This window comes from Aplysia californica, unplaced genomic scaffold, assembly GCF_000002075.1.
Source record: "Aplysia californica isolate F4 #8 unplaced genomic scaffold, AplCal3.0 scaffold00615, whole genome shotgun sequence".
Taxonomy (NCBI): domain Eukaryota; kingdom Metazoa; phylum Mollusca; class Gastropoda; order Aplysiida; family Aplysiidae; genus Aplysia; species Aplysia californica.
This window is the reverse complement of record NW_004797885.1, coordinates 124,046-136,172: the sequence shown is the minus strand read 5'-3', so window position 1 is coordinate 136,172 and position 12,127 is coordinate 124,046. Positions and strand designations below refer to the sequence as shown.

The 12,127-nt window shown below is 39.1% G+C and overlaps 1 protein-coding gene across 2 annotated transcripts in view; it reads right to left on the bottom strand.

Annotated features, from left to right (window-relative positions):
- The window catches only part of LOC101859597 (leucine-rich repeat serine/threonine-protein kinase 2), a 70,307-nt gene that overhangs the window by 15,805 nt on the left and 42,375 nt on the right, over positions 1–12,127 (bottom strand). For both annotated transcript variants that reach the window (XM_035972216.1, XM_035972217.1), the window contains exons 41-56: positions 11,834–11,888; positions 11,414–11,545; positions 10,322–10,480; positions 9,606–9,718; positions 8,933–9,033; positions 8,485–8,585; positions 8,024–8,095; positions 7,400–7,482; positions 6,744–6,871; positions 5,993–6,099; positions 4,951–5,024; positions 4,165–4,294; positions 3,434–3,604; positions 2,904–3,002; positions 2,142–2,267; positions 201–308 (exon numbers count right to left, since the gene is read on the bottom strand). In XM_035972216.1, coding sequence (XP_035828109.1) covers positions 201–308; positions 2,142–2,267; positions 2,904–3,002; positions 3,434–3,604; positions 4,165–4,294; positions 4,951–5,024; positions 5,993–6,099; positions 6,744–6,871; positions 7,400–7,482; positions 8,024–8,095; positions 8,485–8,585; positions 8,933–9,033; positions 9,606–9,718; positions 10,322–10,480; positions 11,414–11,545; positions 11,834–11,888 — 1,759 coding nt within the window. The remainder of the gene's footprint in view (positions 1–200; positions 309–2,141; positions 2,268–2,903; positions 3,003–3,433; positions 3,605–4,164; positions 4,295–4,950; positions 5,025–5,992; positions 6,100–6,743; positions 6,872–7,399; positions 7,483–8,023; positions 8,096–8,484; positions 8,586–8,932; positions 9,034–9,605; positions 9,719–10,321; positions 10,481–11,413; positions 11,546–11,833; positions 11,889–12,127) is intronic.

The following is a 12,127-nucleotide window of genomic DNA, read 5'->3' as shown; positions in this document are numbered from 1 at the left end:
ACACTAGCTCGCTACACAATCCAAAAGTATTACATCAGGAACAACCCAATACACTCCAGCCAGATAAAAATCCATCACACCACTCTGTCACCCTGGGGTGGGGGGTTCTTACATCATTCCATACATGGTAAATTATTTATTCAGTTTTTATTTTTTCTGCTCGTCAAATTACAAATACAAAGTTCACTAGTGTAACTCACCTCAGCAAAAGCTTTGTCTATTTCACTTTTGAATTCCAGTTCATCAAATGGGTGGAGGCCGCCAGTCAGAACAACATACATGACAACCCCAAGAGAAAAAATGTCCGCCTGTGTAAAAACAAAATGACCTAGATCTCTCTTTTTTTTTTAGGGGGGGGGGGGGGTTAGACAAAAAAGCATAAAACTCCCGGTGAATTTATGTTCGTGTTACCATAAAAAGGAGAAGAAAGAAGCATATCTTGGAGAATTTCGAATACAAACACAAGAAATGTTGTTGTGAAGTAAAGCGAGGGAAAAAAATAACCCAAATCAGATTCTCCTGTTGGAGAAGTTCAGGGTACAATGGAATATCATTCAGACATCACATTAAAATCCTGTAATACAAAATATAATACCAATGCTGATAACTTTACTAACATATTGCTAGTAGCCAAAGTGCCGTGTCTTGTTTTTGAGCTAGGGTCATCATGTCTTGTTCAAGGACACACCCCAGTGACAGCCCATCTAAAAGCTGTGTAACTGACACTGCTCAGTCATTTGTAAGTCTTGGCTCATTAAGTGTTCTTCCACTGGAGCCTCCTGAAATATCTGCCTCATGGCATAAATGAAAGAATAACTAACTCAACTCTAACAGAAATGCCAGAAGTATAAAATTAGAGACACTGTATTCAATAGATTGAAAATAGAAGTGAGGTATAGAACAACAAAAATCACATAAATCAGGTCCCCTTAAAAAAATATACTGCACACTAGGCCCTCTTAAGATATACTGCACACTAGGCCCTCTTAAGATATACTGCACACTAGGCCCTCTTAAGATATACTGCACACCAGGCCCTCTTAAGATATACTGCACACCAGGCCCTCTTAAGATATACTGCACACTAAGCCCTCTTAAGATATACTGCACACTAGGCCCTCTTAAGATATACTGCACACTAGGCCCTCTTAAGATATACTGCACACTAGGCCCTCTTAAGATATACTGCACACTAGGCCCTCTTAAGATATACTGCACACTAGGCCCTCTTAAGATATACTGCACACTAGGCCCTCTTAAGATATACTGCACACCAGGCCCTCTTAAGATATACTGCACACCAGGCCCTCTTAAGATATACTGCACACCAGGCCCTCTTAAGATATACTGCACACTAGGCCCTCTTAAGATATACTGCACACTAGGCCCTCTTAAGATATACTGCACACTAAGCCCTCTTAAGATATACTGCACACTAGGCCCTCTTAAGATATACTGCACACTAGGCCCTCTTAAGATATACTGCACACTAGGCCCTCTTAAGATATACTGCACACTAGGCCCTCTTAAGATATACTGCACACTAAGCCCTCTTAAGATATACTGCACACCAGGCCCTCTTAAGATATACTGCACACCAGGCCCTCTTAAGATATACTGCACACTAGGCCCTCTTAAGATATACTGCACACTAGGCCCTCTTAAGATATACTGCACACTAGGCCCTCTTAAGATATACTGCACACCAGGCCCTCTTAAGATATACTGCACACTAGGCCCTCTTAAGATATACTGCACACTAGGCCAAACCTTCCGAAGAAAAAAGGCACACTAGGCCTTAGCACTCTACGAAGAAATACTGAATGCTAGGCCTAGCCTCCTTCACTTTACGCCAGACAGGCAAACCAACCCCATTTGATGTATTGTGTGCACTTACACTGGGACTAAAAGCATTTTATCCAGAAACACTTTCTCCGTACAGAAACAGACTTTCTGGAGTGACAGAATTTCATGCACAACAGTTTCTAAAGCAAAAAAAACCCATTGGTCTCGACTATATATCACTTTTTTTTGGGAAACAAGAGTGCCTGGTTAGCTTAATGCAACACATCAGGTTCAACTCGACGTATTTATAATAAAACACAATTTAGAATGACATTTACACGAACATCCTTCATTACCTGGAAAGAGTACGTCTCTCCCCGAATCACCTCTGGAGCCCGATAGGCTGGGGTTCCCTCCTGGGCTGTCAGGCCAAACAGGGTAGTGAACTGTGAGATACCATAGTCTGCAATCTTGGCATTGATCTGTGGCAAACAACAAAAAGATACAAACTGGTCTATTTGAGTAAAGAGAAGCCGATTGACCAAATAATGGCCAATTAGAGCAGGGAAAGAGTGAAACATACATACAATAACTAAAGAGGGAAAGACAATAAGTAGGAACTACCAGTGGCACCTTCCAGCCACATGCAAAGGTAGAACAAGCTTTGAATACAGAAGTATCCTTCGTCAATATTAACCAGCTCAAAAGACAGCAGTAGAACCATGATACCAAAATAAAACTTGATAAAAAAACAAAATTATGAGCCTCTGCAAGACCACAGAAAAAGGCACTAAGAACAAAGTAATAAACCACTTTGCCAAACTGCTTTCTGTGTATACCAGTAGAAGAGAGACAAACAGCAAGTCCATGGAAAGTTCTAGTTTGCAATGACATTCTACACATTGAGACTATTTGAAAGGCATGACTGACTTCTGAATTAATGTTTTTCTCCACCAGGTGTTAGCCAAGAGGATGGAGAGAGGATGGAGAGTCAGTACGGAACTTCTTCAATCAACTTAAGTTGAAGTATACCACATCGGAGATTCAATCTCAGGTCACCTATAACATGCAAAACGACATCTGAGACATACAAGTCTTTTTAGGAACCCAACACCTACCAAGCTGTCTGGGGCCAGACTAAAGACCAAAACGTTGTCGGGCTTCATGTCACGGTAGATGATCTTCAGGCTGTGGAGGTAGTCTAGACCTTCCGCCACCTGAGGAGAAGAAAAACAAAAATGTTGGGTTCTTTTTTCAGTTTTAAAGACAACATTTGTAGTGGTAGACAATGTTCCATCACAACAGTGTATTTTAGAAACACTCCTTTTAATTTTCAGCATTTTAAAACATGCCATTATCGACTCAATTAACTCTCAATTTAAAAAAACCCATTTTGGTCAGTGAATCCAGCAATATACAAAGACAAAAGTGTTGATACACACTGAGGTACTTTGGAATTGATACCACAAAATATACATGATTTTTATTTGAAAACATTTGAAAAGTATCTGGCAGAAAAATTATACACTAAGACTTTGCACTTAAGAAATAGATTCTGACATAATGCAGAAACTGACGGTGGGTGCTGAGTACAGTAAAAGCCATGCACAGACAAGAGCATCACACAAGCCATGGGCAGGTCACTTACCTGTTGGCAAATCTTCAGCTGTAAGGTGCGACTCAGATGAGTGGATGAGCGAAGGACTCCACCCAGAGACTTGCACGGAGCAAACTCCATGACGACCAGTCTCACCGGCCGCACGGCCACTGCCACCAGGGAGATGACACTCGGGTGTTTCAGCCGGCGGAGAATTGTGGCCTTTGAGGAGAGAATAGAGCTCTAAAGTTATCTTCTATACCAGTCGTTCAAACTTATGGGTCCAAATACACACACTATCTATTATGGTTTGTCCGTAGGGAACAGATGTTTTAACATTTTCGCCCTTGTCCAAAACAAAGTAATTAACAGACAACAATAATAATGAATTTCTAAATAACCCCATTGAAGAAACCTCTGCAACAAAGAGTGAAATATATTTCAATACTCGAGCACTTATGATACCTCATAAGTACTCCTTCACTGCCCTTACAGAAAAAAACACGAAAAGGTTGTATTAAAAGCCTCAAAACAAGACATTTCCATACAAATAAAAGCATAACATAGCCATAGGTTCTTTAGAGACATGGTCAATGTCTCTTGTCCACGTAGACAACACCATGATCACTCACTTCCTGCTAGGTTAAAACAGACTTTGAAACTTCACAGCAGAGGCCTGCCTCCGTTGACTTAGTTGAGACTAGTCGTCATTCATTGAAATTTAAAAAAACAACAACAAAAAAAACTGACAAGAAGAGATCTACTCCGACGCCTACTCTCACCTCTTGTCTCAGCATCTTGTGAGGGTGGATGTCTCCGATAGCATTGAACACTTTAGCAGCCACCACCTTGCCTCTGTACTTGGCCTTGTATACAGAGCCAAAGCCTCCATCACCACACAAGTTCTCAGGACTGGAAAATGTGAGCAGTAATAAAAAAAACGTAACAAAAAAGTTAACTTGGCCAACAAAGGAAGATGAAGATATTAATTCTATCTCCACCAGACATATGAAAATGAAAGTAACAAGAACAGAGCCGTCAGCCTGGGAACTCAAGGGACTAAAATACAACTTTGACCACAGAAGTTTCTTCACAGGTTACACCTTAACTAATCATTTTCACTATCCACGTGGCATCAGACTTATGCACTGACGGCATTTTATAGAGCGTGACTACTGTCATTTGAAGGTTGTGAATATGAAAGAAGGTAAGGGTGAGGGATGGAGAGTAGGAATCCTCATCTTGAATCTTACGATTTCGATGAGTTGTGTCTGTGTTTAATTAATCCCGGGAAAAAGTAAGAGATAGAAAGAAACAAAAGTCTGTCAGAACGTAGGATCTAACAAAAAAATCCTCTACCTACCCATTTCTTACACACTACCGTTATGAGAGCCCATAACTGTTTGCTGCTGTGCCCGGATGATAGGGAGAGTTAAGAATCAAAATAATAGCAGACAAGAGTACTGTTAAATATGATAAGTTGTGAATAACTTGTAGCAATGCAAAATTAGGAAGAAAAACACCAATCATTAGAATCCTATGCACCCCTGAATCTATGCTAAGCCCACCTTTCTTTGAACTCAAATTGATCCAGATCCAAATGGAAGTTGGGTTCAATGTCTGCCAGCATCACATCAGGTGCCTGAGGAAAAACAGAATTATCATGACTATCAATAAGGACCTAGGCCTATTAGGAATAGCTGCTCCCCAGCCTTCTTGACAACCTTTCAGAATAAACTTTCTCCCAGGGGGAGATGCTTGCCCATGTCATAAAAGGTTTTGAATAAGCCCTTTTTGACCAAAAATTCTAATAATATAATATGTTTCAAGAAAAAATAAGTACTGCATTTACTTTTTAAAGTATAGGTGGTCACATTTAGAATAAAAAAGGGAATCAAAGTACGAGGTGTGACATTCAAGTCAAGAGGGTTTTTGTTCTTCATCTAAACTTGCATCTTATGCTTCTTTCCGTTTTCCATCCCCTACATGTCCATAATCTTCTTTTGCATCTTCTTCATCATTTTCGTCTGCACCTTCATCTTTCTCTTCCTCATCTTGTTCTTCTCCTTCATCTTCTGGCACTCATCTCTTCCCATTCTTATGTTCTTCTCCTCCTTCTTCTTTCAATTCTTTTTCTTCTCCTATATGTTCATTTTTTTTCCCTTTTCTTTTTGATCTTCATCTTCTGTGTTTACTAGATAAACCCGCCACGCCACTTGCCCACACAAACACAAAGGTCTTCTGAAGGTCTTTGAATTTCCTTACAATTTATCCTTCGGTGGACATTCATTCATTTATGTTGCCTTCCTTAGGACATCGTGAACACTGCATTATTGTCACAGATGTTCAGCATTTATGATGCCTCCTTGCACAGACACATTACTGATTCTCCAATCTTAAACTGAATATGTATTACATATGAATTTTCTTAAAAAGGCGATTTGACAACATTGCTGAAAAGAGAACTAATGTTTCTTTACTCTGAATAAGTAATTGTCACAGCAGACAATGGTAGATGGGGAGACAAGCACAGAAAAATCTCCCGTGAAACCACAAACCAAGAAAAATTATCCTGACAAAAAAACATTCTTCCCTGACTCAGGACCTCACCAATTTGGCTAGTTCCACTCTGCCATTGTGCTCTGGACACAGGATGTCACTGTGATGCTCCGACTGCTTCAGCAGATCCTCAAACCTGAACACATAGCTCTGGGGACCTGGGAAAGACAAAAAGTTTGGTTTTTAGATATTTATACTTTTAGGGAGTTTACACCCTGAAACTCCAGAAACCTGTATTATTATTTGTTTTTGTAGAAGTTAAGAAATCGAAACACATAGCACTAAAGACCTGAGGGAGAGAAAAGGGTTTGTTTTTTAGTACTTATTTTCGTAAGAGTTAAGAAATCAACCGGTCTAGGAACATGGGAGAGAGAAATAGTTTTGATTTTCAGGAATTCAAACTCCTTCCTTGACTTTGTGGTTGCTTTTTCAAATACTGGACTCTCCATCCACAGATTAGAAAAAAAAAGAAATAGTACAAATACACTGGAATCTTAAAAATGATGACTACAGCCTCTAAACAGCATAAAAACATTTAAAACTCACTGCCTTCTCACGCTGCGGTCAAATTTCTGCTTCAATGTTTACCTTTGCCGCAGCCCTCGCAGTTTTCGAGTTCAGAATTTATTTTATCTTGACTTCACTGCAGCTTTATTTGCGTCTCAGCGTCAATCAGTCGATTTTTAAAATATATTATATCGAAACGGCATGTACTCTTGGGAAAGCCATAAGAAATATATAGTGGGTAGGCAGCGAGTTAAGCTTGCAGCAAAAAGGGGCAGTCAGTCCTCATCTCACCCACCTGGGCAGTCAGTACAAGGGACAAACTTTTCCAGCAGCTCCTTGCCCAGCAGTGGGTCAATGGCGGTCAGTCCAGGGAACCACTCGTCCACCAGCGAGTCCATGTGGTCCACCAGGTAGCCCAACAGTCTGGGGACAAACAAACAGCAGCATGACGTACACAAACAAAATTTTATTTGAGTTTATACTTTAAATTTTCCGTAAATTTATGCTCTATGAGATGTAAAGGCAATATATCAAAGCTTACATCAGTCATACATATCTGAGCATCTATGCTCAAGTGTTTTCAATAGTAAGTAAAAGAGGGTTTGCACTTTTTGCAGGAAGGTAATGGAGGAATATGGGAGAGAGAAAACAGTCAACAGTGTTATCAATGCTAACAAAAAAGCTTAAAATGCTCATGAATATATCAATATTTGATTTGTGTTTACAAAGTCTCTTTTTCTATTTTACGTAGTAATGAGCAGCTATTGACCTCTAAGATATGTAATGATACACATAATATATAATAATATATTTCAAGACAGACAAAATCTTTTTAGGCTTATGCCCTAACTGCATCTCTATCTGTTTGATATTTTGATGTGCTCTAGTAGTTAAAATCTCAGTATTTACAGAGACTTGAGCATTGGGTGACGAAGGCCGCATCAAACTTACCTGTAACCATGCGTGGTGTTGGGAACTGTCAGGTGAATCTCATCCGAGGAAGACTTGAGGCCATCCACTAAGATGAAGGCAACCTGTGGGAGGGACCAAAATAATCATTTGAAATCAATATCCGAAGCCAAAGACAAATGAGTACAGAACATATGACGAGCTAAGATGGAAAACCCACTACATCCATTTTAGCACTTTTGAGAAAATCAGATTTTTTAAAATGCTGCTACATGCATGAACATGCCTAAAAAGAAGATTTTTTTGGTGGCTTTAATAAAGTACGAGTATGTGTTGGGTTTTAGCAGAAAACACTTTGCACATCTGTTAGCCAGTAACAATATGCATTTATATACAAAAAATCTCAATTTTTTTTTCAAAATGCCGCTTCGCGGGTTTTGCATCTCACTCCCTCATATATTTTCCAGCAAATCAAAAATGCCTGTCTTATATACTCCCCGTTGTGTCCTCAGATTAACATCCTAACACATCACCGAAGCAAAAGAGGAAACATTGACCTGCAGCTGAATTCATGACAACATGACTTAGGCTCATACAAAGCCATACTAAAAATTCAAATTCATTTTAGAAACGAATTTCTAATATTAAAAACCCCCCAAAACTTACAGAGTTCCAGCTGACAAAGATGCCTTCCCTCCAATACTGGATGACTGGCTCCTCAGTCAAGTACAACATGTTCTGAAAACAGGAGAAAAACAATCTTTTGTATATGTCAGTTTTTACATATTCATATAGAAAAAAACAACAACCAATAAATTTCTCCACAGGAATCAATGAAAAGTGGAAAATGTTTTAAAGTCTGGATTGGTGACAGCATGGCATGTTGTTGTCATTGTTCTCCATCCAGAAGTTGCTGAACTTCTGGATTGCTGCCTAAGGCCACTTGAATTTTGGATCGTTAACAATAAAAATAACAAATAAATCAGATTGATGACAACTCCAATACTTAAATAAGTGTCAATCTCCCCTACGCTGACAGTAGTCATGCTCACACTAGCATTATCAGAAATCTGTTTTCTGACGAGCAAAAGACCGGGATCAATAACAATGACAAGCAAAAGACAAACCTCCACAAACTTGCTCTCAGAGAACACGATCAGTCTCGTCAGGAGGCGTGACCAGAAGCCAATGGGTGTGTACGGCATGGAGTAGTAGCGGAACACCAACTCTGTCATGATACAGTGAATAAGAAAAAGAAGAATGAGTTGTGCAGTGGATTCTGCATGAACAATTTTACAGGAGACGGGATCAAAACAGTCCATGCCAACACGTGACTTGAACTAAAAAGAATATCATTAATAGGAAATTCGTAATTGTACTTGATAATGAAAAAATGAAAATCTTTATTCCCATAAAATAATTCCAATTACAAAATCAGAAACAAAGATAATTGTAAGGTTACTCAGCCTTACCTATTAAATCAGAAGCTATCACTGTTTAACCCAATTTCTGCTACATCATTATAACATTTCGCATATCACTTGCATTGAGGCGAACACTTTGTAGATAACTTACCAGAGCGATTCTGTACAGGAAGTTCAATGTTGGGTCTCCGGAAGGGAAGTCTGCATGGCACTAGCAGCTCTTCTTCATTCCTCGGTAAGGCAATCTCGAACCTGTTGAAAAGACATTCAAACTACACGACATGCATGTGACACCTTGATTCACACAAATTTTATTGAAGAAGATAAAGAGCAATACCACATTTTGAGCTATGAACTTTGTTACGTACATTATCTAGGGCACAGAACTTATCAAAAGGAGAAAATTATGACTGGTTCTTATCAGGAAATGAGCACATTACTCTGACTATGACCCTAGGAACATTCTCACCTTTCCCTATACATCGCGCCTGCCAAGTGGGGAGGAGGCAGCTTAAGGTGAATACTCAAAATCATTTTGACTGTTGTCTCAGCCAAAGATCCCCATGATCCAAGCCGGAATGAAATGAAGAAGAACCTAAGATTAAGTCAGGATAATCACCCTTTACTTTGAAGTCAACAGATGTTAATCCAGTGAAATTTATACTAAGTGGGGTGTAGCATTTTGCTTTTGTGTGACAAACCTCTGATCAGACAGACTTATCTATTTGGTCTTGAGATACTGTAATAACAACCTGTGAGTCTCCAAACATCTAAAATCCATTCCTTTTATCTTTATGATTATCTTTACTCAATCAAGTACTGACTTTTCCAGGAGATGCAGATACTGGGGTATCAGGGAGGAAGGAAATACAAAGTTGCTGTCCCCGGACGTCTCTCGGCCTGTAAACAGCATGTAGGCCGACACTCTCTTCATCACCTGCCACAAACACAACACATATGAATTATTCTTTGGCATTACAATTTCACTGAAATGCTGTAGCCATAGGAAATACATACAGTTCATACATATGAAAACAGGCAAACAGAAAAGATTTCTCAAAGTCACTTTAGTTTAAGTTTAAGTAGAAGTTTTACAGCGCTCACAACTGCATAAGGTCATACGAGCACCAGAAGATTAGAGGTGTTACAAGAGAGTAACAAACATAAAAAAGAAGAAAGGAGATAAGGACGATAGATGTTTGATAGGAAAGAAGAAGCAAACCACACCAGAGCCCCCGCTAACCACCCACTCAATGTCACTATCCACTTTTTTTCTCTCTTAATAATATAGAGAGCTATAAGTCACAGATTGCCATTTTCAACAATTGGGAAGGTCATGCTGGATGCTAAAATGACAATTTGAGACCCTTGTCTTTTTAAATAGCACAATTAAGTAAAGCCTGAAGCTCTTCAGCAAAGACTTTGAAACAGTGATCTCCTTGGAAACTAACATAACAAAACACTCAATCCTTTACTGAATAGGGATGCGGCACGAAGCCTAAAAATAGCAAAAAAGAGAAGAGCTATGTCATTGACTCACCCCGTTCCTGTCAATGAATGGATTTATCTGAGGAACAGTGACCACTTGGGCCATCATACGACACAGCCAGCCCGGGTTGATGAAGTAGAAGTCCCTCATCTGTAGAGTGGTCTCATTGTAGTGCAGCAACACTCCGCTCTCATGCAGAAAGTTGATGGCCTGACACAGAAGAATTATTAGGTAAAAGGAGTTAGTGACAGAGTCCTCAGTCTTGTTATGGGTGGTGGGCAGGTGCTCTCGTACGATCTCTTTCTTCTACTTCTTTTCAGAGTTATTGCTAGAAGGAATTACTAATTTTTACAAACTGCTAGGCAGCATTTAAAAGCATTACATTTTACAAGGGTGTTTTATGCTTATTTTTGAAATATTATACTAAACTATTACCTCAAGTATTAAAGTATTTCACTGAACTTCAAAGAAGTTTGTGATGTTTGCATCTTGTACTCTACAGCTGATGTGCATTTGTGGAGAACAAAGGATTGCTTATCAGGGTTGCCTAATCCAATTTTCCCTAGAAGCCATGGAGATCATCTGAGAGGTATTGATAGGGAGCATGGGAACACACCATAAATGTAAAGGGAAAATAGACATGCAGTTAAAGTATTTCTGACTGCAAGGGCATGAAGAGTATAAAAAAGGAATAAATGACAAGAGGTGCCACTGCCTTTCTCTGACAACATTTTTTCCCCTCCATTACATAAATTATGAAAGTAACATCAATTTGGCAGTAGTGCTGAAAACAAAAGTGTTGTTAGCAACGATGAACAATAAATGATCAGAACACATTTCTTGCAGAAACGAGAAAAGAATTTCATCAAAATCTCAAATTAATTTAAAGCAGTTAAGGCATTTATACAAAAACCTAGAGAAAAAGAAAATAACACAACAGAAAACAGAACACAAATCATTTCCAGTCCCTCACTGCAACCAACATTAAAAATACTGTTCGTTGAGAGAGAGAGAGAGAGCAGAGTCTGCTCGTACTCATTACCACAGGGATAAAGCATGCTTATTTGACATTGCCATAAATACTCTGAGCCCAAAGGCCTAAACGTTGATTAACTCGTATGTTGCAGTCTGACCACTATTCACCTGCTTCAACTCCTCATCCTCATCCAAGTCAAGGTTCTCTGTCCTGACCAGTCGTACCAACTGACCATGCCTGATGACCGGGAAGCTTTTCTCTACATTCTTGGACTCCTCGCTCAGCAGCTCTCCTAGTCTCTAAGATCAGTTATACAAACAACACAGTATTAAATTACAGACGTTATCAATTATCATCATTATCAATGTCTGCACCAACATCACTACCACCACCACCATCATTGTTTACAAAGAGAGGAAAAAGAAATCCATGACAGATATCCTTCTTCTGTAATAGACATACTGACTCTCAATTCTCGTTTATTTTTTTTACAATGCTGTAAAAATCCCTCAAATGAGCTTGGTCTATATATATTATGCTAAATGCATCTAAATCATCACGAGATTCTGTACAAAAGAGTTACTCACAACATAACTTGCAGGAACCTTCTGACCCATCACGGGCTGGCCTTTGATCTTGAAACTGAGAGAAAATAAAAGAAATAAGTGAGAATAAACAGTTCAAGTGCAATGCAGAGTTTCTAAAAAAAACCAACCAACCTTTCCACTCATGCAGATGATTTCAGCCTCAAACGTCACCAAGAAATGATAAATATTTAAACAAGACATATAACTTAAACTGCAGTACACATCTTTTGATATTTTTATCAAGAACTAAAATAAAGACAAAAAATGTAAGGTACATCTCTATTGTCCAGATCC